The sequence below is a fragment of the Miniopterus natalensis genome, chromosome 20, assembly GCF_054644295.1.
Source record: "Miniopterus natalensis isolate mMinNat1 chromosome 20, mMinNat1.hap1, whole genome shotgun sequence".
Lineage (NCBI taxonomy): Eukaryota > Metazoa > Chordata > Mammalia > Chiroptera > Miniopteridae > Miniopterus > Miniopterus natalensis.
Window position 1 is genome coordinate 19,496,332 of NC_142100.1, and position 27,126 is coordinate 19,523,457.

At 47.1% G+C, this 27,126-nt stretch overlaps 2 protein-coding genes across 4 annotated transcripts; one reads left to right on the forward strand and one right to left on the reverse strand.

The window, feature by feature from the left end:
* The first annotated feature begins 303 nt into the window (after nt 1-303).
* On the forward strand, nt 304-21,847 carry USP30 (ubiquitin specific peptidase 30). Of its 3 annotated transcripts, none has more exons than XM_087828570.1 (13): nt 304-408; nt 2,868-2,977; nt 4,318-4,500; nt 9,409-9,512; nt 11,415-11,513; nt 12,076-12,121; nt 13,193-13,287; nt 15,277-15,336; nt 15,827-15,913; nt 16,539-16,619; nt 16,717-16,936; nt 18,828-18,948; nt 19,487-21,847. In XM_087828570.1, the coding sequence occupies exons 1-13, from the start codon at nt 326-328 to the stop codon at nt 19,749-19,751; spliced, it is 1,554 nt and encodes a 517-aa protein (XP_087684696.1). In that variant the 5' UTR covers nt 304-325; the 3' UTR covers nt 19,752-21,847. The 3 variants fall into 3 exon arrangements, with proteins under 3 accessions (XP_087684696.1, XP_087684697.1, XP_016064233.2); XM_087828571.1 differs by having other exon boundaries at nt 12,079-12,121; XM_016208747.2 differs by lacking the exon at nt 304-408 and adding an exon at nt 944-1,776.
* An 18-nt stretch (nt 21,848-21,865) lies between these two features.
* Nucleotides 21,866-25,220, reverse strand: ALKBH2 (alkB homolog 2, alpha-ketoglutarate dependent dioxygenase). Its single transcript, XM_016208748.2, has 3 exons — nt 24,771-25,220; nt 23,579-23,777; nt 21,866-22,564 (listed from the first exon to the last, which is right to left on the reverse strand). The coding sequence occupies exons 1-3, from the start codon at nt 25,045-25,047 to the stop codon at nt 22,258-22,260; spliced, it is 783 nt and encodes a 260-aa protein (XP_016064234.1). The 5' UTR covers nt 25,048-25,220; the 3' UTR covers nt 21,866-22,257.
* Between the last annotated feature and the right edge of the window lie 1,906 nt (nt 25,221-27,126).

The following is a 27,126-nucleotide window of genomic DNA, read 5'->3' on the forward strand; positions in this document are numbered from 1 at the left end:
CAAAACCCTGAAAACAAACCGTTCCCGGGCCGCAGGGCTTCCTTTAGCGACCGCAGCCCGGCCCATCGCCATGGGGGGCGGAAAAAATAAAAAGAGGGAGGAAAAACAGGATGTGGTCCGGCGGCTTTTCGCCTCCGGCGGCGGCTGTTTCCGGTCCTCCCGGCAGCCTGTCCTTCGCTTCCCCTTTCCCCCGAAGAGCTGGGACTCTAAGCGCGGGTTCCGCCGCCCCAGGAGCCCTCGGAGACTTCTGTCCGTCAGCGGCGGCGGCGGCGGGGGCGCGGGCGGCCGGGCAGCGGGGCGGCGGCGGGCCTTCCGCGCGGCCGCGATGCTGAGCTCCGGGGCGCAGGCGGCGATGAGCGCGGCCGACAGGGCCCTCCAGCGCTTCCTGCGGACGGGGGCGGCCGTCAGGTGAGCTTTGGGGGGCGGGGCGGCCGGAGAGGCCGGGCCCGGAGCCCCCGGTTTGGGCCTCGCGCGGCCTTTCGCGTCCCAGCCGGGGGGTCCCCAGCGCCGGGGTGAGCTTTCTGGAGGCTTTTGCGTCCCGCGGGGTTGCAGGCCCAGGCCCTGCGGCGGGAGGGCCGCCAGGTCTCCGGCCACGCCAATTCTGTCTGCACTCCCCCGCCCTCCCAGCGCCCCCCGTTTTACCAGCGCCCCCCACGCCGGCGTACCAGTGCCTCCTGCAGCCCTGTCATGGTCCCCACAACTTCTAGGGACCCTCAGGCTTAAGGCTTCGAATCCTGTCAGTGCTCCTCGTACCTCTCAGTGCCTCCCAGGACCCCTTTTAACCCTTTCAGGAGACCCCCAACCCTTATGGGTTCCCGGCCTTGTCAGCTCCTGGCCTGCCCGGGGTCCCCGGTCTTGTCAGGCTCGCCAGCCTTGCCATGGTTCTCAATCCCGTCAAGTGTCCGGGGCCTGCACCCCCTCCCCCCATCCCTGTCGGTCCCCCTCCCAGTTATTCCAGGGGTCACCTCTTCTCTCTGGGTCCCCAATCTCATCAGTGACTCATTATTTTGCAAGGGTCCCTAAGTTACTCAGGACCCCTTGTCCTGTTAAAGCTCCCAATCCTGCTAAGGTCCTCCATTCCTGTTAGGGCCCCCCCCATAGTATGGTCCCCCAATTGTCAGGGCCCCTATTTCCCTCCTGTTCTCCACCGTCCCCAGGCTCCAGGCGTCAGAGCTGAGCACTGCATCTTTATTACTGTCCCTAAGTGACCGGGACCTGTTGTTCAGGTCCACTTCCTGCCTCTGGAACTGGAGCAGGTCTGAAGATACTTCTTATCCCAGGCTGGGAGCCGTCGGTGGCTCTCCTGTCCGTTGTCCCCATTCTGTGGGTGGGAAACGTGTCTTGAGACGGCCTTGCCTGGGGCCCTGCAGCTGACCTGATAGCAGAGCTGGGGGGCTAGGCCAGGTCATTTCACTCCCAGGGCCCATATTCTCACGTCATTTTGCAGAGGAAAAGCATTTCCAGAGTCACTGCTTGCCCCTGGGTCTTTTGTCCGCGCCCCGCTAAGGATGTGGGCGAGGCCTCTTTCCCACCCCTCCAGCACTGTTGTCCTTCGGTTTCCCTCATGAGCTTCGTGGTTTTTAAGCACAGGCCTGGCATCCCGACAGGCCGAAGTTCAGATCCACACCCCCTCACCCACTTTGACCAAGTTGGCTGCGTCTCTGAGTTTCCTCATCTCTAAAAATGGAGATGATAGTGGAACCTCGCTCCGTGGGATTGTTTCCAGGACGAGCTGAGATGATCGCGGTGCCCGACACAGAGTATGCACTTGGAAATGTTAGTGTTTGAATAGGGGATTTTACAGCTTATGTATAAGTGCTTTACCATTTTAATGATGGTCCTTTTTAGTCTTTCCAGGCACTTCTGTGAATGCACCTATTGTGTAAAGTCAGCACGGTGATGCATTGAGAAACTTTAAGGATAATTTTCATAAATGAACTGAGATTATAATAATCATAGCAGCTGACGTTTACTAAGCTCTTACATATATATAGATAGATTATCTAATACATTTATGGTTTGCTTTATTTAGTGGAAATGCATAACTTTGTATAAAAACAGTGTTTTAAATTACTGGTGAAATTTCTCAGTGTGTAGTAAAAGAATAACTTCATTATTCAAGACAAGCCTAAAATTAAGAATCTTTAACCTAATAAATACATAGAAGATCTTATATGCTATCGTATGCCTCCTCTCCATTAGTACTCTAAAAGATACATCCATTTCTATGTTTTCTCCGATAGCAACCATTCAGTGAATATTATTGAGAGCCTACTATGTGCCAAGTATGATCTAGACACTTGGGATGTGTTAAAGAGTAAATAGACAAAGATCCCTGCCTTCAGGGACTTTGCATTTCATTTGAGGGAGATAGACAATAAACATAGTGCATCAGTGAATTTTATATTAGAAGGTGGAAAAGAAACTGGGTAAAAGGGACCAGGAGTGCAAGTTCTAATAGTTTGTTAGAAGTGAAGGGGAAGTGAGGGAGTGAGCCAGGCAGTGACCTGGAGGAAGAGCATGCCAGGCAGAGGGAACAGCAGTGCAAAGGCCCCGAGATGCGAGTGTGACGGACGGCGAGTGTGGCAGTGGAGTGAGAGGCCGTGGAGGAAGAAAACCCTGGCTTCTCAACTCAGTGAGATTGGACTTTTGAAAGGTTATGCTCTGACTTAGGTTTGAAATCCTAATGTCGAACTGTGCTGATGTTCAAGACATCAAATCCTATGCTGTATATGACCTGAACTCAAAAGTTAGGTATGTGGCGGGCCTGTGGATTATTTTGATGAAATGTAATTTCTTCATATATCTGTATATACACATAATGTGTTTGTGATGAGCGAAGACAGTAAACTGATTTTCTCTTTTAGATATAAGGTCATGAAGAACTGGGGTGTTATAGGCGGACTCGCTGCTGCGCTTGCAGCAGGAATATATGTTATTTGGGGTCCCATCACAGAAAGAAAGAAACGCAGAAAAGGTAAGAGCATGGCCCTGGCATCATGGTCTGTGGACTTGGCCCAAACCCTTATTACCCAAAAACTGTACAAAAAGAGGAGGGCATTCTTGGTTCTCTTGTATCTTCAGTTTTTGAACGGTACTCTTTTTTTTAAAAAAATACATTTTTATTGATTTCAGAGAGAGGAAGGGAGAGAGAGAAACATCAATGATGAGAGAGTCATTGATCGGCTGCCTCCTGCACGCCCCACACTGGGGATTGAGCCCGCAACCCGGGCATGTGCCCTGACCTGGAATCGAACCATGATCTCCAGGATCACGGGTCGGTTCTCAACCACTGGGCCACACCAGCCGGGCTGAACAGTACTTTCTTTTAAACAAAAATTAATTTTAATGACTGGTTATTTTATACCCTGTAGTAAAAAGATTTATATTTCATCTCTCAAGTCCTGAGTTTGAGACATGCTTTGTAATGAAAAAATTTAAGTAGCTTAATTGCCTAGTGTTCTCATTAATATGGCAGTTATGTTTTCTAGTAGTACAACTGACTAATGATACGCGTTGTGGCTTCACTGACTAGCTGGTAGTTACTAGTAAATGTTTCCAGTTAGTTTCTCCATTAACACAAAACTTTCCTTAGTTTTTAAAATATGCCCTTTTGTAAATGTTGCTCCACTTACACTGATTAAAAGTCAGCCTTGAGGGGAGGGAGGGATAGTTGTAGCAAAATGTTGGTCATTGTAAAATCTGAGGATGGTTATAACTGGAGTTGATTATATATTCTCTCTTTTTTTGTGCATGTTTGAGAACTTTCATAATAAAAAGTTTTTTTAAAACATCCGCAGAAGAGGGAAGTATGTCAGATTTTGTTGCTCTCTCTGCAGAAAGACTGGTCAGAATTGCTATAGTGTCTCTCCCACTGATTATAAAAACAAAATCATTGTCGCCAGGGAGCAACAACAGAACGATTGTTTTCTTCTATGCTGAGAAACATTGCTTTCTTATCAAAGGAGAGAGAGGGGATGTGGGAGGGAAAGAGAGCGAGGGAGAGAGAGAGATGTTACCGTGTGTTTTTGTACAATGTGGGTAAACCAAACTGTACCAGACACTGTGGTGGGTTTCAAAAGTAACGCTCGACATGGACCTGTCCTTCTGTCACTACAGTCTCCTGAAGGGGCAGTACTAGGACAGGGCCTCGGCATGGACGGAACGCTTGGCTCCGGATCTCTGGATAAGGGTTTTCTCACATTCAGATTTCAAGTTCAAGGTCACGATGCAGAAAGTCTGGGTCACAAATGGGAGAGAGTAAAAGTGTTGGTCCCATGTGACGTGCTATTCTCTTTCCCGCCCCCCTTTTTCTAGGGCTTGTGCCTGGCCTTGTCAACTTGGGGAACACCTGCTTCATGAACTCCCTGCTGCAAGGCTTGTCCGCCTGCCCTGCTTTCATCAAGTGGCTAGAAGAGTTCACCACCCAGTACACCAGGGATCAGAAGGAGCCCCCCCCGCACCAGTATTTATCCTTAACACTGTTGCACCTCCTGAAAGGTATCTAGCTGGGAATTTAAGGGGGACTGTGTACATTTTCAAAGCAGCAGCCCAGATGACAGACAAAGGATTAATAGCCTCTGGGTAGAAAAAGACCATATAGATCATTATGGAAAAAACACAGTTTAGTCACAGATGATTATAAAATACTCTAGTTTCTAAAACATTTAAGTATGGTAGCCTAGGAAGGAAGGTAATTTGCCAGAGAAATAATCCAAATTCTATTTCAATAGATACAAAGTATATCTAACAGACACCCAAATATTCAATTTAACTGTCATCAAAGAAATATAAATAAAATAATAGTGAGCTACCATGGTTTTTTGCCTGTCGGCAAGGATTGAAAAACAAATCTATAGTCATGACCAGCTGGTCCGGGGTGGGGGGGTAACTTTCAGGAAAGCAGTTTGGAACTACGTAGTCATAGCTTTCCAGATGTTCCGTACCATTTGACTTCAGTGAAGCCAAGACGTCTACAGGTAAAGACTGGACAGAAAAAAATCAAAATGTTAGCCATGGCCATTTTGGTATTGTGTAGTTGAGAGTTTAAAAACATCTTTTTTAAAAAAAAAACTATACTTTTTAAAACTTTCAACAGTAAGCATATGTTATTCTCATAGTCAGGAAAAAATTGGATTGAAAAAACACTCAGCTAAATATCATTTCACTGAGGTATTTTCCCATGTGATGTCAGCTGAGACAGAAATCTTTATGAAGCAAGTCCTGCTTCTCTGAATTTCTCTTACTGCCCTGTTAAAAAATACTGTTCCAAAGACTGGGGCGGGGGGGGGGGGGGGGGGGGGAAGGAACCACACACACCAAAAAACAAAACAAAGACTGTGTGAGAAGCTGAAATGTCCACGTAGGTGTTATGATGCAGGTTTAGGGGTTGTCGTAACCATGAACACAGTGTGTGACCCAGTGCTAGGATCCAGAGCCTTCCCTGGGCAGCTGTACCTAGACTGTATCTTCCTTTCTCTGCTTTTGCTTCTCAGTGTCTTTTATTTTGACTTTTAGAAGTAAATTTTAATTGTACAAGTAACGCATGCACAAATTCTCCTTGTAAAAAATTAAAGCATTACAGATAAGGCTGGGGTCCCTTTAATCACTACCCCAACCCTGTTCCCTCCCTTCCTTCCCAAAGTATCACATAAGTGTATATACTTCCAGACCATTTTCTGTGCATTTAAATACGTTTCTGAGTACCCGTAGGAATTGTATATTGTTTATGTTTTTATGACCCAATAACATAATATGCATTAGAGAAATGTCCATTTCAGGACGTGTAAGCTCTACCTCCTTCACTGTCGTTGTGTGTGTGTGTGTGTTTATTGGCCTTATATATGTTGTCTTCTGTGAATTGCTTGCACATATCCTTTGCCCATTTAAAAATACTGTGGTAAAACACTCAGAACATGAAATTTGCCATCTGAATGATTTTTAAGTGTACAGTTCAGTCCTGTAGCATTAAGTACATTCGCACTGTTGCGCAGCTACAGCTGTTACTCCCTCATCTCTGGAACGTTTTCATCCCCATATCGAAACTGTACTCATGAAACAGCTCCCGGCTCCGTGCTGCTCCCAGACCCCAGGAACCACCGCTCCTCTCGCTCTGAGAACCTGACTGCGTACGTCCATTAAGGGCACTCATCCGTATCTGCCCTGCATCTGGCTTATCTCACGTAGCCCGATGTCTTTAAGGTTCATCGCGCTGTAGTATGTATCAGAACGTCGTTCTTTTTTAAGGCCGAGTGTAAACAGTTTCACATTGTGTCTCCATTCGCAAGTCAGTGGCTGTTTGTGTTTTCCCCACCTGTTGGCTATCACGGGTGACGCTGTTATGAACACCGCTGTACAAACTTCTATTCAGGCCCCGGCTTTTAGTTATTTTGGGCATAAACCCAGAAGTATATGAATCAAATGGCAATTCTGTTTATTTTATGAGGAAGCACCGTTTTGCTTTCTGTAGTGTCTGTACCACTTTCCGTCCCCGCCAGCAGTGCGTAGGGGTTCCAGTTCTCCCCATCCTTGCCAACGTTTGTTATTGTCTGTCTTTTTGGTAACAGCCATCCCATTGGCTATGAAGTGATATCTAATTGTGGGTTTCATTTGCATTTCCCTAACGATAAGTGATGTTAAGCATCTTTCCATGTGTTTATTGTATATTTGTATATCTTTTTTTTTTTTTTTAGAAATGTCTATTCAACTCCTGTGTCCATTTTTGAATTGTATTTTTGTTGAGTTTCAGGAGTTCTTTATATATTCTGGATATCAATCCCTTATCAGTATGTTATTTGCAAACCTCATTCCCTTTTACAATTGCATAGTATCTATAAACATTGAGACACCCCAGTTTATTTAGCCATTTGCTTCCGGTGCCTTACAACAAACAGGCTTGTAGCGAACACCCTTATACATGTTAGATGTGTGGGGTAGATCCTGAGAAAGTGAAATTGCTGGATTGCAGGGTGTGAAAATTCATAGACATTGCCAAGTTGCCCCACAGCATTTTAGGCAAAATTGAGCTAAAGGGAACATTAAAATGTCCCCTTGGGTGGGAAGAAACTGATGAAGGGCTGGCCGCTGGGTGTAGGAGGAAGAAGGAAGGTACAGTTCCTTCCCCTGTGGGCTCCCTTTGTTCGGGAGGTGAAGGTCAGACCTCAGAGTTTATTTGTGCTGGTAACACAAGCCTCAGGACGTCTCCACACTGGCCGCCAGGGCTGCCGCTTCTACACAGGTCACCGCACAAAGTCGTGGCCATGTTCAGACAGGAGTGTGGGTGGCAATGTTCTGAACCTCCAGGGTCAGGAGCCTGAAGCATTCAAAGGAATCCTTCAAGTTCACTGGCCACAAATCAGGGAGAAGAAACAGGCCGGCTTAGTTGATCTGGGAAGTCATTAAACTCCCAGAAACTGCACTCAGGTGATGGGCCCCTATATTTTATCTCCCACCGTGGGATAGGGAGTGGTCAGGATCAGGAATCGGCAAACTGTGGCCCATGGGCCAGATCCGACCCACTGCCTGTTTGTGTAAATAAACTTTTATGGAAACACAGCCATGCCCATTTGTTTAATACTGCCTGTGGGTGCTTTTGTGCTCTATCCGCAGAGTGGAGGCTTTGCCACAGAGCTTAAAATGTTTACCAGCTCCTGACCTACTTGTAATTATAATATAAATTCATAAGCCCATCAAACTTTTTTTGGGGGGTTGCACTGGAATTAAAAAAAATTTTTTTTCCAATTACAGTTTACATTTAATATGTTAGTTGCAGGTGTACAGCATAGTGGTAGACATGTTACAGAGTGATCCGCCCGATAAGCCTAGTATCCCCAATGCCATACGTAGTTATTCCAATATTATTGACTGTGTCCCCTCTGCTGTACTTTACATAAGTGACTGTTTTGTAACTGACGATTTGTAGTTCTTAATCCCTTCATCTTTTTCACCCAGCTCCCCAAACCCTCCTCCTACCTGGCAACCATCAGTTTGTTCTCTGTATCTGAGTTTGTTTCATTTGTGTTTTAGATTCCACGTATAAGTGAAATCATATGGTATTTGTTCTTCTCTGTCTGACTTATTTTACTTAGCATAATACCCTGTGCTAAGGTATTAGCAACGTGATGCCATGTTGTCACAAATGGCAAGATTTCACTCTTTTTTATGGCTGAGTAATATTCCATTTTATATATGTACCACCTCTCCTTTACCCATTCACCCATTGATGGACACTTAGGTTGCTTCCATATCTTGGCTATTGTAAACGATGCTGCAGTGAACATAGGGGTGCAGGTGTCTTTTCGACTTAGTGTTGTGGATTTCTTCAGATAAATACCCAGAAATGGAATTGCTGGGTCTTTGTCTCTTGTTAATAGCCTTTGTTTTAAAGTCTATTTTGTCTGATATAAGTATTACTGCCCCTGCTTTTTTTTTTTTCCATTGCATGAAGTATCTTTTTCCATCCCTTTATTTCCCGTCTGTATGTGTCTTTCTATCTGAAGTTGGCCTCTTGTAGGCAGCATATGGATGGGTCTTGTTTTCTTACCCATTCAGATACCCGGTGTCTTTTGATGGCAGCACTTAATCCATTTACATTTAAAGTAATTATTGACAGGTGGTCTGTAGTTATTGCCATTTTTTATTCATGTTTTTTATTCCCCCTCTTCCTCCTAAGTCCTTTTAACATTTCTTGTAATATTGCTTTGGTGGCAATGAACTCCTTTATCTTTTTCTTGTCGGGGAAGCTCTCCTTTGATTCTAAACAACAGCCTTGCTAGGTAGAGTAATTTTGGTTGTAGGTCCTTTTCATCACTTTGAATATTTTGTGCCAGTCCCTTCTGGCCTGCAAGCCCATCAAACTTGTATTTTTGTTTATTAGGCTTGATTCTACTTATGATTTAAAAGGAAACAAATCAGCAGACCCACTTAAGCTGCCACGTGTAGCTTGATGCTTTACCATGATAATCAGAGACTCACATGGAGACAAAAAACTCACTTTGGAGACAAGCAGAGGCCTTATGGCCATGGGAGGGGAGTTAAGCACTGAGTGTGGGGTTGGACTAGATGAGTGTTTAAGGATCCTTCCACCCCTGAGAGTTGTGAGTTAAAATTATTTTATTCAGCAAGAATGTTGCAACATTAAATTCATGTTGATGATCGTGCAAATAACTGAAAAGCAATTGCTTTATATAAATGCTGCGGCCTTATGAAAAATTACATTCATTCAACAAACACAAAGTGCCTAATTGTGTACTAAGGTTACCAGAAAGAATGATGAAAGAGATACAATTCCAAGGTGGACGTTACAGTTCTTAAATTCTTAATTAGCTTTGATATGTTGTGCTGTGCAGGTTTTCTGGTTAGTTGTAATAGCTGGTGAATTAAAAACTGTGTTACCTTTTTTGTTTCCAGCTTTATCCTGCCAGGAAGTTACTGATGATGAGGTCTTGGATGCAAGCTGCTTGCTGGATGTCTTAAGAATGTACAGGTGGCAGATCTCTTCATTTGAAGAGCAGGTGAACACAACATTCAGGACAGGTTTACTTAGAGCATCCTTCCCACCGAGTTGGGGTCTGAGCTCACAGTGAGGGCTGGAAAACAGCTGCATTGCGGCAGTGGGGAGAAGAAATGGCAGGATTGACCGTGCCCGCGCCTTGCCCACATGTACACTTCTCTGACATTTCAGACAGCCTTCTGTTCTGGGCTAGAAAATGAGCTTTGTTCCTGCCCTCACGATCAGAGGGGAAATAGCTTCACCTGATGGATGGAAGGAGGGTTGGCAGGATAGGGGGGGTCATAAGCACAGTTACCAAAGAGCAAAAATCTTTTCAGTTCTTGCGTGAGTTTGCACTTCAGTGGATGATAGGGCATCTGGGTCCTCTAGAGAAGGGGCAGGTGGCTTCACCTGAGGGGCTCAGAGGTTCAGGCAAGACGCCTTTTTGGACCACACCCTCATTAAAAAGACAAAACAGTCTTCAGAAGCTGGCTTAAGGTGGCCCCAGACTGGGAGCAGCTGTCACTTGCGGCCCCAGGGCCTTGTTTGTTCCAGCCACTTCCACCGCCTGGTCCACAGCTACAGCTTCACTGTCTTCGTTGGTGCTGGCCGCCCTCCTCTTCCTCCCCAGGCCAACGGCAAGTCAGAGGCCGTGGCTGAGACAGATAAGTTCTGGGGACAAAAAGTCCAGTGCCCAGTGGTGCACTGGGACATCCTCACTGGCCACATGTCCAGGTGGCCTCGTCCAGTTTTGTGTTGGCTGCTTCTGCCTGAACCATCAGCCACTGAACCCGAGAAATGGGAGGTGCCTTTGGGCCCCCAAAACTGTGGGGCTGGAAGGAAAAGCATTTCAAAGCTCTGAAAAGAGGTGGGAGGGCTTTCTAGCTCCCCTTATTTTTAAAGGTTATCTGTTTCCACTTTACTCTGAAGCCATGCATGTGTTACTTTTTTTTTTTTAAGTACATTTTTATTGATTTCAGAGAGAGGAAGAGAGAGAGAGAAACATCAATGATGAGAGTCATTGATCGGCTGCCTGCTGCACGCCCCCTGCTGGGGATCGAGCCCGCAACCCGAGCATGTGCCCTGACCAGGAATGGAACTGCGATCTCCTGGACCCTAGGTCTATGCTCACCCGCTGAGCCACGCCAGCTGGGCCTGGGTTTACTTTTTAAACATGACGTTGATGATAGCTGTACTTTCTCACAGTGCACCTCGATTAATCTATGGTACAATGCGAAAGATTTTTTTCATCTAGAAAATACTTTGTAAACCCTCCTCTAACTGGAATTATTTAGCTGCATTTTTCATTCCTCTAAACTGAGAGTGACTGAGATTTAGTTCCCAAGAACATTAGATCCTCCCTGAGCGATTCCGAGTACATGGGGTTCCTAGAGTAGCCAAATTCACAGAGACAGAAAGTAGGATGGTGGTTGCCAGGGACTGGAGCGGGGAGGGGGCATGAGGAATTAGGGTTTAATGGGTATGGGGTTCCTTTGGGAAGATAAGAACATGCTGAAGGTGGATGGTGCTTATGGTGCATAACAATGTGACGTACTGAACACTGTACACTTAAAAATGGTTAAAATGGTGAAATTTATGTTATGCATATTTACCACATTAAGAAGGGTAGTCAGGTTGAGCGGAGGTCAGGGCCATCTGGACGAAGCTAAAACAGACGCAGAGAAGCTAGTGTGAAGGCAGCCCTGCAACTTCCTCTCCCCTCGGGGCTCAGTCCGTGGTCTTGGTTGTGAAAATGTCTAGGATGTAACTGCTTCAGTTTATGGAGCTGGGCCCCCGAGAAGGCGGATAGCACATCCCACCCACATTAGCTGGAAGGGGGCTGCCCAGTGGTCCCCACGGGGGTGGTTCTGATGCCGCCCTGGCCTCCCGGGGCCTCGCTGAAGAATGCTTCGCCCTTTGGCAGGATGCTCACGAATTATTCCACGTCATTACCTCGTCCTTGGAAGATGAGCGGGACCGCCAGCCCAGGGTCACACATTTGTTTGATGTGCATTCCCTGGAGGTAAAACCATTAACATTTCCAATACATTTAATTCGTTTCGTGCATATTTAATAGGTGTAGAGACCACAAGTACAATCTTTGTGCAACTTTAAACTCAAAAGTCAGAATCAGTAACAGTTGGCAGTGGGGGTGGGGCTGGGGGAGGGTCTTAACTGCACACTTTGCAGGGGGTGACTTGGAAGCCTCTTCAGAATGATCCATTGCTGCAATTTGTGTTGGCTTGAAAAAGAAACAATGTATTTCCCCCCCTATTTAATATAGGGGAACACAGCCCTGGGAATGCTAAGTGAATCTTCATTTCCCTGGAACATTATAAAAATTGATAAAAATTAACTAGTAAAAGGAGGCAATATCCTGGAGAGAGGAAGTGTGTTTTGATTGCATTTGATGAAGGAACTGGCCCAGTAGCCAACCAGAGAGGATGATTAGGCTGCTTTAGGAAACCTGTGTTAAAAGTTGGCTTCTTGGTACAATCAGCACAGAAACGCGTAAGCTGTAGGAGGAGTGTGGGTGGGAGAAGGATGGCAGTATTGTTTTCAGTCTCTCTTTTTACCCCCTACAGCAGCCGTCGGAAGTAACTCCCAAACACATCACCTGCCGCACAAGAGGTAGTCATTTTCCGTTGAACTGCAACACACAAGATGGGTACTCTTTAGATATGACAGTGATTTGCTTGTTTAAACATTTTTTTCTGGCGACATCAGTTCCGGCTTGACCTGTGTGTATTTGTGTTTTGGAAACAGCTTTTAAAGTGTTCCCTCACACCTCAGCCCACTCAGTTTCCTCCAGAAGGACCTGTTTCTACTACAAACAAGGGTTTTCTTTTTACCTTCTTGAAGTGATCCTGTGAGGAACTTAATAAGCTGAAACTCATGTTCTCAGCATTTCCACTGTGGCCGACTTACTGCAAATGATCACAGTCCTCCGCAGAAGGAATTCATTGTTTTCTTAAGACTTGGGGGGGGGGGGGGGGGAGACATCCATTCTTTTGTGCATTAGTGGCAATAAGAACGATTCTCTTTGGGGCCCATACTGTGTGCCAGGCACTGTAATATCCCATTTAAGTCTCATGGCAACTCTATAAAGTTGATGATACTGGGGAAAATGGGACAGTAATCATCCCCATTTCCAGTAAACCAAGGCTTATAGAGATGAAGTGAGTTCTCAGATTACATAACTAGTAAGAATCCAAGCCAGGCCCAAGGCCAGACTGCCAGACTCTAGGGCCTGTGTTTCTAATTAACATACCACACTGTGTTTATTCCACTAACGCCCATTCTATCAAAAACCCCCACAAAAACCTGTCAGAACTTGCTTATTCTGATATTTCAGAAGTTCATCTTACTTTATGGAATGTTCACTTATGGTATCCGTCTTCTGACATCTCAAACATTTCAAGCATATGTTTATAAAAAGACGTTACTAAACACAAATTCCTTTTTAAAATGTGGCTGTGCCCATTATACAGGAACCACACTTAAGGACCCGTGAGTTCTGTGATGGGAATGGCGTGTCTTTTTGATGTACGTCAATGAGGAAAAGCTATTTTCAGTTTCATTTTCAGGGGCGTTTTTTTTCCTAAAGAGGGCGTTGCAGCCACACACGAAAAAGGAGGGTGAATGTTGAGGTCGGTGCCAGGGGGCTGGAGGTGGCAGATCGAAAGATGTTTTGTGTTCCAGGGGCACCTCATCCCACTTCCAGTCACTGGAAACCTCAGCATCCCTTTCACGGGAGACTTACTAGTAACATGGTCTGCAAACACTGTGAACACCAGGTAAATACAATGCCCGCGCTTTCGTGCGAGGTTTTCTTCTAAGTTCAGGTTCATGAAGGATGGAGAGAGTGTGGGCGGACGTTGGCCTGTGGCGTTTGTGGTTGCCTGGGCTCTGCGCACCTCGTGGACGGACTGCCCCCCTGTGGTCGGCACTGACACGTCCTCTGATCCTCCGCGGCGTCTTCTGCGCCAAGGGCCACTTGGGTTGGCAAGACTTTGCGTCCCGAGTTTGGGTCTATGCCGATGGGGGACACAACAGATTCTAGGCTGTTGTGTTGTCTTTTGCTTTTGGAGTTTTAAAATAATTTTATCTTTGGAAATTTTCCAACATAATACAGAAGCACAACCGTCACCTCAGACAGTTTTAGGATCTTTTCATCACCCCCCCAAAAAGACCCGCGTCCATTAGCAGTTACTCTCCACCCCCCCCCCACACACACACATTTCCAGCCCCTAGGCAACCACTAATCTTTTTTTTTTAATTTTTTTAAATCTTCACCTGAGGATATGTTTTGTTTTGTTTTGTTTTGTTGTTTTAATTGATTTTAAAGAGAGAAGAAGAGAGAGAGAAGGGGCTTGTGCGGGAGGCAACCAATCGATGTCTCTCTCACGTCGATGTTTCTCTCTCTCTCTTCCTCTCCTCCCCCTTCCACCCTCTCTGAAAAAGCAGTGGAAAAATATCCTCCAGTGAGGATTAAAATAAAGAAAAGAAAGAAAAAAAACCACAATTTTACATTTGTTGTTTCCAAGTGCTCTTCAGTCCTTTCTGTAGACTCAAGTCCACTGGATGTTTTTTCCATTCAACCTAAAAAGATGCCTTCAACATTTCTTGCAGGTCTGTTGGCAACAAATTCACTTAGATTTAATTTGTACAAAAAAGGTTTACGTTTTGTCTTTTTTTTTTTTTTTTAAGGAATAGTTTTGCTGAGTATAGAATTTTTGGTTGACAATGTTGCTGTTGTTTTGGTTTATTTTAAATTCATCACTTTATAGGTATTGTTCTGCTGACTTCTGACCTGCAGTTTTTCTGATGCCAAGTCAGCATCAGTCATTTCGTCCCTTTGTACATAAAGTGTCATTTTTTTCTCTGGCTGCTTCCAAGATTTGCTCTTTAGTTTTGGATTTCAGCAGTTTGTCCATGCAGTGCATAAGTGTGGTTTTCTTTGTATTTGCTTGGACTTTGCTGAATTTCTTAAATCTGTACATTTATGTTTTCTACCAAATTTGTACATTGTTTTGGGGAGACCTTCAGACAAAAAAAAACCCTGCACAATGCAAATCTCACCCATGGAGCTCCTGTTTTTCCAAAACTTAACTTCTCTTCCATTTCTGCCTGCTTTTGGTAGCTCTCCAGTCTTTCAGATAGTTTTGTTTTGGTCCAGATTTTATAATTGTTATCTCAAGGAGAGTTAGTCTAGCCAAGCTACTCTGCCATCACCAAAAAAAGGCAGGGACTCTTACCCTATTTTATAATGTTTTTTGCAGTTAATAATATAACATGCACATCTTTGCACATAATCATGCATTCTTCTACTACACTATTTTTTTTAAATTTATCTTTATTGTTGAAAATATTACAGCTGTCCCCTCACCTTCTTCCCTCACTGACCCCCTCCACCTCTACAACAGTTTTTAATATAGTATTCCACTCTGATAGAATTTAATTACTCTAGAAATTTCAACTATTCACATTTTGCTATTATAAATAACGCTGTAGTTATGTGCATGGTTATTTCCTTAGGATAGAAATCCCCAAATTGCCGAGTCAGCTGTGGCATCTTAGTTTTCCCAAGCTGTTCTTTAGCATCATTGTACCTCTTGTGTTTACAAGGTGGTTTTTAGTAGAATTTCCTTCTAGGTAAGTACATTGTTTCATTGTGTTAATGTTGGAATCTAAATATTAAACTTTAATAAGCATGTATCTTCCTGTCTACAAAGTTTTGAATTGAACTTCAGTCCTTTCTGGATTTTCTGCAATATTTGTTTCAGAGTCCGGTTCGATTTGATACCTTTGATAGCCTTTCACTAAGTATCCCAGCTGCCACGTGGGTAAGTACTGATCTGTGGTTTACTTGGGGTCTGTCTTGGAGAAGTTGGAATCTGAAAGGGCACTGAGGCATTTGTGTAGCTCAGGTGCCATGTGTTACTCAGACCTCTGGTTGGTTGAACCCATCTTAGTTTTAATGTGTGGTACCGTGGCCTGTTGGGGGGGAGAAGAGGTGGACGGTTTTTCTTTCTGCAGAAATTTTGGGTTCTTTGCATACACACACATATTAATCTCACATTCAAAAATAACTAATAAAAGAATGTGGGAGTCCATAATTGCCTACAGTATTGTCCCCTCATTTCCTCTGATCCATCGCACTAGCAAGTCAAAGGTTTGAGCTCCACGTTTGTTCAGAAAGCACCCAGCCTGTGACGCTTTTTTGCCTACATAAGCAAAAATAAAGCTCTGAGATTCATGATGCCACCTGTCAGTCGTTTCAGTGTAGCTCCCCTTTGACTTGTAATAATGAGTTTCCTTCGTCTCGTGCTGTAGGGTCACCCACTGACCTTGGACCACTGCCTTCACCACTTCATCTCATCAGAATCAGTGCGGGATGTTGTATGTGACAACTGTACGAAGGTAGGCCTTCCGCCCCAGATATTGTCCCCCCACCGGCCTGTGTGCCCTGACGTAGCGCCTCGCACACCACTGACCCTGAGCTCTTCCGACTGTTCCCGGAGGGTCTTTTCAGCTGCTGCCATTTTTACCCAAGGCTGGGAAATTGGCAGCCCGTGGACCAAATCTCTTTCCCTGATGAGTTTTGTTTCACTCACCAAATGTTTAAAGAAGAAATCTGAATGCCATGCTTGAGATTGGACATGCCCTCTCCGATTTGCTACAGTCCCCTCTATCCCCACTTGTCTCACACCCCACCCGCTTTAGCTGTGCTACCTGCCGAACTCCCTCAGCAATTGAATTTCACCCTCTGAATTGAGAGAGATTGTGTGGAACAGAATTTTTGAAGACAGAATGGATTACATGCCAGTGTCAGAGCTGCTCCATTTCTCTTGCCTCCACTGCTGCTGTTACTTAAGGAATAAAAGTGAAAACAACCCACAAATAATTGGGCAGCTGAGTTGATTTCAGCAGGTAGAAGCCAAGTGCCAGCTGAGTAGAGGTATAAATCCCACCAACCGGATGGGCAGCTCTCCATAGATGCCCTCCCAGGAATTTCAGCTGAGAGATGCTGTTTCTTTTATTTCAGATTGAAGCCAAAGGGACGTTGAATGGGGAAAAGGTGGAACACCAGAGGACCACTTTTGTTAAACAGTTAAAACTAGGGAAGGTGAGCCCACACCACACACCTTGTCGGCTCTGCTTTCGAGGACTCTCGGTGGCCCGCGCCTGACACTCAGCACTTGCGGTCTCTCCCCCACCTGCAGCTCCCGCAGTGCTTGTGCATACACCTGCAGCGGCTGAGCTGGTCCAGCCATGGCACCCCCCTGAAGCGGCATGAGCACGTGCAGTTCAATGAGTTCCTGATGATGGACATCTACAAGTATCACCTCCTTGGGCATAAACCTGGTCAACACAGCCCCAAACTGAACGAGAAGGCAGGGCCCGCGCTGGAACTGCAGGACGGGCCGGCAGCCCCCAAATCAGGTGTGTGTCCGAGGAGCTCAGCTTAGGCAGCGGGAACCCGCAGCACAGAGGAAAGGGATTTGGCATCACCAGCTTCTGGGGCCTTTATGCCATGAAGGCTTGTCCAGTGGTTGCTGAAATTCTTGAAAGCAGCAGGATTGGGGGGCGAGAGGGGTCAGATTTCTTAAAAGAGATTAAAATTATATAGTAATGAGATGTATAGTTTTAAAAGCTTTCACAGTTGAAAAAATATAGGAAGAAAAGCTTAAGATATTTGGTCTTTTGACTGAGCAATAATTGGCTCATATATCATTCCAGTGAATTTCTTCTTTTAAAATATATTTTTAATGATTTTTTTAGAGAGAGTGGGGGGAAGGGAGGGGAGAGAAACATCAGTGTGAGAGAGAAACATTGATGGGCTGCCCCCCACCAGCCCCCCAACACTGGGGATCAAGCCCGCAGCCCAGGCATGTGTCCTGACTGGGAACTGAACCAGCCACCTCTTGGTGCACGGAGCCACACCAGCCAGGGCCCAGTGAATTTCCTTGTCCTTCCCCCCCGCCCCGGACAATCATCTCATTTATACAGAAAACGTGGGGAGGAAACGTCCTGGCTGGAGACCACTGAACATCTTACTGGAGCTGAAGCTTCTCTACCGAATGACTTTCTGAATTCTATTACTGGCCTCACTTGAGGCTGCTCGTTGAATTGGGTCCCAGTGCAGCAGGTAGCTGTTATCACCCTCAGTCTTACTGAGAAAGTCAAGGCTTCAGGAGGTTAAGTGACTGGTCCAGGGGCAAACAGCGGACGGGAGAACTGGCAGGAGGCGGCAGTGTTGGGCAGCTGTATAAATGTGTCTCATATACCTTGTAGAGGTCTTTAGAGTCAGAGGTGAGGAAGGCCCACCGACTCGAAGGGCTCCACGCCCGATCGCACCGCCTGCGTGCCGCCCCCACTCAAGTCACGACTGTCTTCCCTGCACCCCAGGTTTCCCCCACTCAGCGTCCTTACCGCTTTCTTCTTTCCTGCGTCCACACTTGCGTGGCCTGGCAGGACATCATTCACGAGGACACTGTATGTTGCCCTTTCTCAGTGGGATCAATAGATTAACATTGGAAACAGCTGGGGTGGGGAGCGGGCCCAGTCCTTGGCCTGTTTTAAATCAACCTCTTCACCCCAGCGCCCTCCTCTCCTGGGTGGGAGGCAGTGCAGGCCTGCTCGTGTTCAAAGCATGGTGGCTCTGGTTAGAGGCCAGCAATCAACTACTTGGTACTTAAAGCCCCTTACATGTGACACTTGAGAGAAAAAGAGGTGCACGTATCTCCTTAATTATTTTATCTACACCCATAAACATTTATTAGCACTGTTACATGTTGGCGTTCCTTAGAAGCTGACAGATGAAGGAGAACGTTTAGATCAGTGGTTCACAACAGGGAGTTTTGCCTCCCGGAGGACATCGGGCAGTGGCTGGGGGCATTTCTGGCTGTCACAACTGAGAGGGGTGTTACTGGTGTTTAGCAGGTAGAAGCCAGAGATGATGTTAAATATCCTACAGTGCACAGGACAGCCCCCACGACAAAGAATTATCCATCCCAGGTGTATCATGTCAAGGTGGAGAAACTTTGGTCTAGGTCAAAATGCCAGTCAGTTAGCTACTGTTTAACTCTGACACGGGCCCTTAGCAAACGGATTTACAAAGCTGTCAAAGCGAACAGTGGGCCAGGAGCTCAATGTGCTTTTCCTACTGGGGATTAAAACAGGGACAGAAAGGTGGGGAATTTTATAACATAAGAAAAAGAGAGATTTTTCTTTGTAGCATTATTGGGTAGTTAAATTTCAGCATAATCAAAACCGCGTTTTGCTTACCCACACCCGCTGCTAATTTTAATTGCCTCGCCTTTTTCTCTTGCAGTCCTGAATCAGCCAGGGGGCCCCAAAAGCCAAATTTTTATGAATGGTGCCTGCTCCCCATCTTTGTTGCCTACCCTGCCAGCCCCAGTGCCCTTCCCCCTCCCGGTCGTTCCAGACTACAGGTGAGCCGCTCTTTAGAGGCACAGTCTGCGCTCCTTGTAGGCTGCTGTTTCTCTCCGTTTCCAAAATTAGCTTTTCACGGAAATGAATGACAATGTAGAGATAGCTTTCTTTCATTTTAAGGTGGAACTTCACTATTACACATTCCTGTTTTTGTCCAAAATGGAAGTCACTTAAAAGTACATAAAATTTAAATATGTTATGTGCATGTGTGCACATATGTACGAATGTATGTAGAAAAAGTATAAAGCAGAAAAATTTTAATTCCTTGGGATACCACCTAGATATCACCAATTAAACCCTTAAAGTCTCCCCCTCTGTAGTGGGCGTGTGCACGCTCATAGACGTGCTCACAGAATGGACACCCTGCCAGTAAATATAGGTCTGTATTTTAATGGTGGTGTAATGTTCACTTGTACGGATGTACCGTTGCATTGACCCCCTGTCGTTGAATATCTAGGATTGTTTTACATTTTTGTTTTTGCCTGTAAACCTCTTTGTTGCATTTGTAAACCACTGGCATTTGTTCCTACCATTTAGCTCCTCCATGTACCTCTTCCGGCTGATGGCAGTTGTCGTCCACCATGGAGACATGCACTCTGGACACTTTGTGACTTACCGACGGTCCCCACCTTCGGCCAAGAACCCTCTCTCGACCAGCAACCAGTGGCTCTGGATTTCCGATGACACCGTCCGCAAGGCCAGCCTGCAGGAGGTCCTGTCCTCCAGTGCTTACCTGCTGTTCTACGAGCGTGTTCTTTCCAAGGTGCAGCACCAGAGTCGGGAGTATAAGTCTGAAGAATGACTGTGTCCCGGCCCCAAAGCTAGACCTGATGGCACTGTCCACACTGTCCAGGAAAAAGACAAAATCAGAGCGTGTGTGTGCAAGCAGCCCCGCAGAGTCCTTCAGCCTTCTGGTGTGTCCTCAGAGCAGGCTCCACCAGAGAGCCAGTGGCCCCAACTCAAACCAAATCGGGCTCCCTGAGCAGCTCCGCTAGTGTGCACCGGAAGGTGTTGCTGTCGTGTTAGGAAAGCATTCATTGTGTCTAGAGCGTCTTTTTACTCACCTGATACAGGTAATTAAAAGAAATCAGGCTCTGGAAGACATCTTTTTTATATTCTAATATGCTAGGTGTTCTCAGAGGGCAGGTAACTTTGTCAGATCCTCTGGTGTTTCAGCACAGATCTTTTATTTTTAATAAGCAGGCCCATATGAAAACTGTTGACAAGAATTGAAATCATTAAAGGCAGCAATTTAGAAGGAAAAGTGCCTTTCACTTCCGCTTGCTTTTGTAGCACGGCCATTCCGGAAAATAAACGTTCTCTAGGAGTCATAGCAACAGTTTTTGAGAAGTTCTCTTCCAGGTTTCTCAGTGGCTAGCAAAAGAAGTTAAAAGATGCCTAAAGGACACCCGCCTTTCCTTTTTTGTATGTTTTTCTAATCTCCTGATTCTTTATATATAGTAAAAGCTTGTCTGCCAAATCTGCCCCTCGGGGAAATTCTTTCACCAGTTCTAAGGGAACTGCTCACTCGTTGCTTTTACCTTCTGTACTGGACAGAGATGGGATTATATTATGAACCCGAGAAACAGCCAGAATGGAGTGGTCTCTGGACACCTGCGATTCCTGGCTCTGTAGAAGACCCTTTCCCGCAGAGACCCGTTTTGGATAGTTATTCTCATCTGTTTATTGCTCACGAGGAGCTCTTAAGACTTACAGGTGGGCCCGGGGCTGTGTAAGAAGACATCCCTGCCTTGATCTGAGAGCTTGAGTCCGAAGGAAGGGCACCAGCCGCGGGGCTGCAGTCTCCATGGACCTCTTCCCTCATTTGTAAAGTGAAGGGGTTAGATTCGGTGACCAGCAGAGGCCAGGCTTTTCCACAAAAAGCAGTCTAAGATATTTTTCAAACTTGTAACTACAGCTGACGCCTGGAATTGCCATGCTGTTAAGCTCTATGTTCTGAATGTACTCGTTTCCAGCAGCCTAATACAAAAACTAGTGAGCTCTCTCCCCCCCCTTCAGGTAAGTCTCATGAGCACAGCCCAGGGCCCAAGGCATTTTGATGACACAGGAGTAGCTCCATTTTAGCTCCATTTTTGTATTTGAGACAAAAGAAAAAGGGTACCAAACTCATGAACTCTTCAGAGATTTGGAATCAGACTTGTCCAAAAGGCCACCTGAGGTGAGGCTAAGAACCGTGCTTCCTCCAGTGGAGGTGAGCTGGCGGATACTTCTAGACAATGCCTCGGCGTCAGCTAAAAGCACAAGAGGCCCAGGTGACCACCCTCCCGCAGGCCCAGCACACATCCTGAGGACTGACTCGCTGCCATAGAGCGGACTGTGAAGGTTCTCCAGGCCGTGGACATCGGGATGGGGGGAGCAGCTGGAAATGTCTGATCCGTCCCTTCACTGCGGCCCCCTCCTGATTGTTGCAGACCCTGGCTTTGATGCTGAGACGTGCATACCCGTTTTACCTGTCTGATGGAACAAACACCCAGTTGTATGACCTTAAATTGCTCTCCAAACTCATAGCTTTGAGTAACTGCTGCTCTGCCACTGCTCACTCTTTGAAATCTGCCACTAAAGAGAGACATCGGGCATGGAAGGGGCTAATCCTGTGAACATGTTGTAAACAGATTGTTGGTCAGAGGCCAGGGTGTGAGCCAAGGTTGTAAATGTGAATGATATCTGTGCAGTCTCATAACCTGACTTAAAGCTGACTTCATTTTGTAAATTATCAGGCATTAAGTAGCAGCCAGATAATCTGATTTCTAGTTTTAAGTTATTTACAAAATAGCTTCTAAGTTAAACTAGTAGTTTATGCCATAATAACTGATTTATGTACTTGCTAAAGGTACCTTTTGTATCTGCTGTGTATTATAGCAATAAAAGAATCATTTTGTTAGGAAAAAAAAATCAACTTGTATTCTTTCATAATTTTTTTTTAATCCTTACCTGAGGACATTTTCATTGATTTTTAGAGAGGGGGGGAAGAGAGAAAAAGAAACATCAACCGTTTGCCTCCAGCACGCGCCCCGACGAGCGCCTCTACTGGGGCCAGGGATGGGACCCGCAACCTACACGTGTTCTGACCAGGAATGGAACCCGTGGCCTTTCAGTGTGTGGGACGACGCTTCTACCGACGGAGCCACACCCGCGGGGCCCATAATTTACTGATTTAACGTGCACATCCCCTGTCGAAATTCTGCGTTTTGTGATGTTAAACCTCTGCTTTCCCTGTTGGTAACGGAAATGCCAGCTCCATCTTCAAGTACAGAGGGAAGAACACAGAAGAACTAACTGGAAAAGTTTTACTTTCTAGTAGGCAGAATTTTCCGAAAGGTCAGATTGACCCGTGGCGCCAGAATCTTCCTGCGGACGGGGAGACTGTGATACCAGTGAGAGTTGGTCGGGGGGTTCATCATAAGCAAACTCCCGTGGGCCAGCGCAAGCCTGACCGCCTCCAGCCTCCGGGAGGGGCTTCTCCCTCGGGAGTCCTTATGCCGGAAGACGAAATCTCTGCAGGCCCCAAAGGAGACGGAGGCGATGGGGCTGCCGGGGGCCAGTTCCCTTTCGTCATCTCGGTGCTCCCCAATGTGGTCACAGCCATCTCTGTACCTGCAGCGAGAAGGCAAGCACAGCTCCCAGGACAGCGCCCTCCCGAAATGCGCCCACCCGGCAGCATCGGCCCTTACAGTGGGCAACGCTGCTCGGGGCACCCAGGGTTCTGCGAGGCTGGAGGGCTCCCCAGGAGAGCCACGCCCGGAGCCTTTCCACTGTGACCTAGTCCTAGTTATGTGCTTGAAAACCCAACCACCAACAGAAGCCAACAGCGTGTCCTCTAGGTCTCCTGGTTGAGGCAGGTAAACGCCTGTCATAAAAGGTCTCCCCCTGCACCTGGATAAAATCCATATTCCTTGCACAGTCAGGCCCTTGCCCACCTCCGAGCTCACCCCCTCCTCCTCCTCTCATCCACAGCTTTCTGGCAACATCGATGGGATTTTCACTCCATAGACTCTCCAAGATCCCTCTCTCTTCCTCCCAGTGGCTCTTCATTTAGTTCCCAGCTCCAACGTCAGCGCCTCCATGAGCCCTTCTCTAGCCGCCATCCCCTAAACCCAGAGCTCTCAACCTGCAGGATTCTGCCCCACCCCGGACTGGGCAAAGTCTGGAGACACTTTGGCTGCTGTGGCTGGGGAGGGGTTGCTACTGGCATGTAGGGGGTAAAGGCCAGGGACGCGGCTCCTCAACATCCTCCAATGCATAGGATGGCCCACCACAGAATTAGCTGGCCCCAAACATCAGTAGTGCTGCTGCTGAGAAACCCTGCCCTGAACCCAGACCCTTCCTCCCAGCCATTCTTGGTCAGATCAGCAAGACACTCACCAATGTCCGAAATTATTTCATTCCACTGGTCATCAGTTAATCACCTCTCAGTCCCCCCTGCGCAACGAGCTCCATGAAACCGGACTGTTCATCCTAATCCACCCCCACAGCCCCGGTGCTCTAAAGAATTACCTGTTGTGCAAATGAATCCAATATGGTGGGATCCTAAACTCTCCCTTTTGGAAGAGGCAGAGGATAAAATTCAGTGCAGTGGCCTAATAAGGTAAAAAACAAGTAGGGTGTCACCTGTTCACGAGCACGAAGTTGAAGGTCTGTCCAGTCACCAAAGAAACACGATCCCGGACTCGCTCGAGAACTGGGATCCAGGGCTTTGGAGACAGAGTAAGGCCTGAAAACGTGTAGGTCAGCCCAGCGTCGCCATACGTCGCCTGCTTCCTGGGCACGCTGTGCCACTTCCCAAACACCTGCACCTTGGCCAGCGCACCTGTGCGGAGGAAACACGGCAGCTCGGAGAGCCAGGCAGGGGGGTGCCCTCAACACTCACTCAGAGTAGTCAGGATTGAAAGGGAAGTAAAACGGGAATAACTTTTAATAACCTGACCGAGGACCCCCTCCTCAAAAGTCATCGTGGCTTGCCCCAAATTTTCATTTCAGAACAGTGATTCTTGTCCTCCACTTAGAGAAACATGGTCTTAGTCCAATTTTTTCAAGACACCATAACTTAATCGCCTTAACTACAGAAGCAGAATAGAGGCCGAAGTGTGAGCAAGATAAAAGTTAGGGTACACACTAGGGTGATTTTGCCCACTGCGGGGACCAAGGGTATGGAGCCCCATGAAAGATGGGGCTAACACAGCTTAGTCTGTAGGCTGGGGTCTCCTGTGGGCTCTTCTGTGCCTCCTACTGCTCTGCCACCTTGCAGTGGTCCCCAGCAGCATCCGCGTGACCTGAAAATTCAGACACTAGTCTGTGGGAGTGGGGCCCAGCCGTCGGAGTTCACACAAGCAACAAAGACCTCCAGGTGATGCTGAGAACACGATGCAGAATTACCCGGTCGTTTGCTGTCTCTCCTTCTAGGCCAGTGGTTCTCAGCCCTGGCTGCACATTGGAATCACCTGGAAGGTCTTTGAAAACACTGAAGCCCAGGCTGCACCCCCAGCTATTCCCACTCAATTGATCTCAGTCAGAGCTCCGCATCTTTTTTCAACTTTCCCAGATGATCCTCCCAGGGGAGATTCACTCTAGTAATGTGTCAGCCCCCAGTGGGCAGGCAACCCTGGGTATTTTTGGTGTGTTTTTTTAAAGTTTGTATCCCAAGCGCCTAGCAAGGAGTCTTGCCCCACAGGGGCCCAGAAAATACGTGTTGAATTAATTAACGAACTCATCAGTAATGAATGGCTCCTGCGCTCCGATTACTCTAAACAGACTTGTTTTATCAGGCAGGCCTTCAACACACACCCTGCAGTCCTCTGCTTACCTGTAAAATATTCCACCTCTTGCTCCAACTCTAGGAAAATCTCGTCCGCCTCGCCTTTGCCAAACAGGACTGTGTAATCGCAGTCCAGGCCCTCGGACCGAATGCGGCGCCAGCTGAGGGCTGCCGAGTCAACACCATTCCCCGGGCTTTCTCTCCTGGGCCTTTTCCTGGTGCTTCCCCCATCTTCTCCCAACTCTGCTGGGCCTGCTCCTGTCTGCTCCTGCTCCCTCTTTCCCAAAAGGCCCCCGAGAACCCTCTTCACCAGGAATCTGTCCATCCTGTCTCCCCAAAGCGAAGACCGGGAGTCCGTGGTGGGGCAAAGAGAGACAGAGACACTGGCCAGGCTCTGTCCCAGATGCAAAAGTTGGCTCTATGGCAAAGTGACCTACAGCGGCATTCCTCCTTACTGTTCTCAAGTTTCCATTGCAAAGTTTAACGCCGTGTCCTAGAAAGGAAGCAGAGGGTTAAAGCCGGCATGGTCCAGCCCAGAGTCTCCCACACCTGGCTGTTCTAGAATCAGCTGGCTACTTGCAAAAACCCAAATGCCTGCACTCCATCCCCAAGCACCCGAATTTTTAAAGACACCCCCCCCCCAACACACACACACACCAGCCCCGGCCAAATTCACGCACCACAGCCAAATTTGGAAACTACACTCCAAGCCCTCACTTTACAAACGGGGAAACTAACACCAGGAGAAGGTAAGGGGACTTGCCCAAAGTCATCCAGAAAAGCAGCGTGTCTGTCTATCTATCCCCCACAGCCGCCTGCCCCTCCGGCATCAGTATTAAAATAGGAAAGATCCTCAAACCGATAGGATTCTGAATCTACAAGTAAAAAAACAGTTCAACGTGACCCCCAGGCAAGCACGCGCAGCTCTGATAGGAAAGAACTGTAAACACGTGCGGGCGGTGGGGGTGGGGTGGGTGGGGGTGGGGTGGGGGTGGCGAGGGATCCGTTTAAAATCTCAAGCAGCACCAGCGCAGCTCCGAATCCTGCAAACCCAGCAGAAAGGGGGGAGGGAAGGAGAAAACACTCACCCCCAACGCCGCGAGGCTTCCGGGTGGAGCTGCACAACCAGCTGCTGCAAAATGCAGGCCGAGCTGCATCACAACGAGGCGGCGGCGGTGTCCGGGCGCCACCTGCTGGCCGTCTGGGCGCGTTGCACGCGCTACCGCGCCTGGAGCTTCGTAGTTGCTCTGGAGGTGCAGAGGCTCACCTGTGGTTTGGGGGCCGCTGTTCCGGGCGCCTCTCCGAGAGAATTCATTTGTCGTCCCGTCAGGGAGGTGGGCTACCAGCATATTGTCGCAGGTAGGAGCACGAGTCCTGTAGCCCGACCCAGTGGCTTCCATTTCTGTCCCCTCCACTCTAGCTGTGTGGCTCTTAACAGGTGACTGTCCTTAAAGTCTCTGGGCTCGCATGGCCTCATCGGTATAGGGAGGACTGTTAAACCTATGCCATGAGAGCACATGACCAGGATTAAATGAGAGGGCAAGTGCAAAGTGCTTTCATGTTCCAAATGTCAGGGCCTGTTGCTGCTCCTAATTTCGGTTACTCTCTGTCTCCCGCAGTGGAATGAAAGCTCTGCAAGGTTGGGGCTTTGTTTTGAATCTTCGTCGTGTACAGTTCTGCAGGTTTTGACAAACGTACACAGTTGTGTGACCACCACCGCAATCTAGATCTAGAACAGTTCCATCACCCCACAAGATTCCCCGAGTCCCCAATCACTGATGTGTTTTCTTTCTCTATGGTTTTGTCTTTTCCAGATTTTTATTTTTATAAATCATACCATATATAGCCGTTTGTGTCTGGCCTTTTTCACTTGACAATGATTTTAAGATGTATCCTTGTTGACTGCTGAATAGTATTCCACTGCACTGGGGCCCCACAGTTCATTACCCACTCACCCATTAGGGGACATTTGGGTTGTTTTCCAGTTCAGGACAATTACAAATAAATTCACTATAGAAGCTGGCTTTCTATTTTAAGCATATTTGGGAACTAGGATTTTCACCTGGGGATTATTATGATCTCACATTTCAAACAGATCCTTTGGTAGGAAAGAGGGTGACCAGCTGGGATTGTAGCCAGGAGATGGAGAGCAGCAGCTGAATTCAGGCTTTATTTTGCAGACAGAACCAAAAGGCCCTGTTGATGGTTTGGATGGGGGAAGGGGCGGGGCAGAGAAGAATCCCAAGTGTTTGGGGGGGGTGCAGTGGTTTCAGAGGATAACTAGGTTGGAGTTTAACCTTCATGACCTCAAAGTCTCCCCCAAACCTTACAGGCTGGGCACAAAGTCTGCCCCTTCTTAGCCACAGTGTGTAATACTATTTTAATGCTAATTTCACTCCCACCA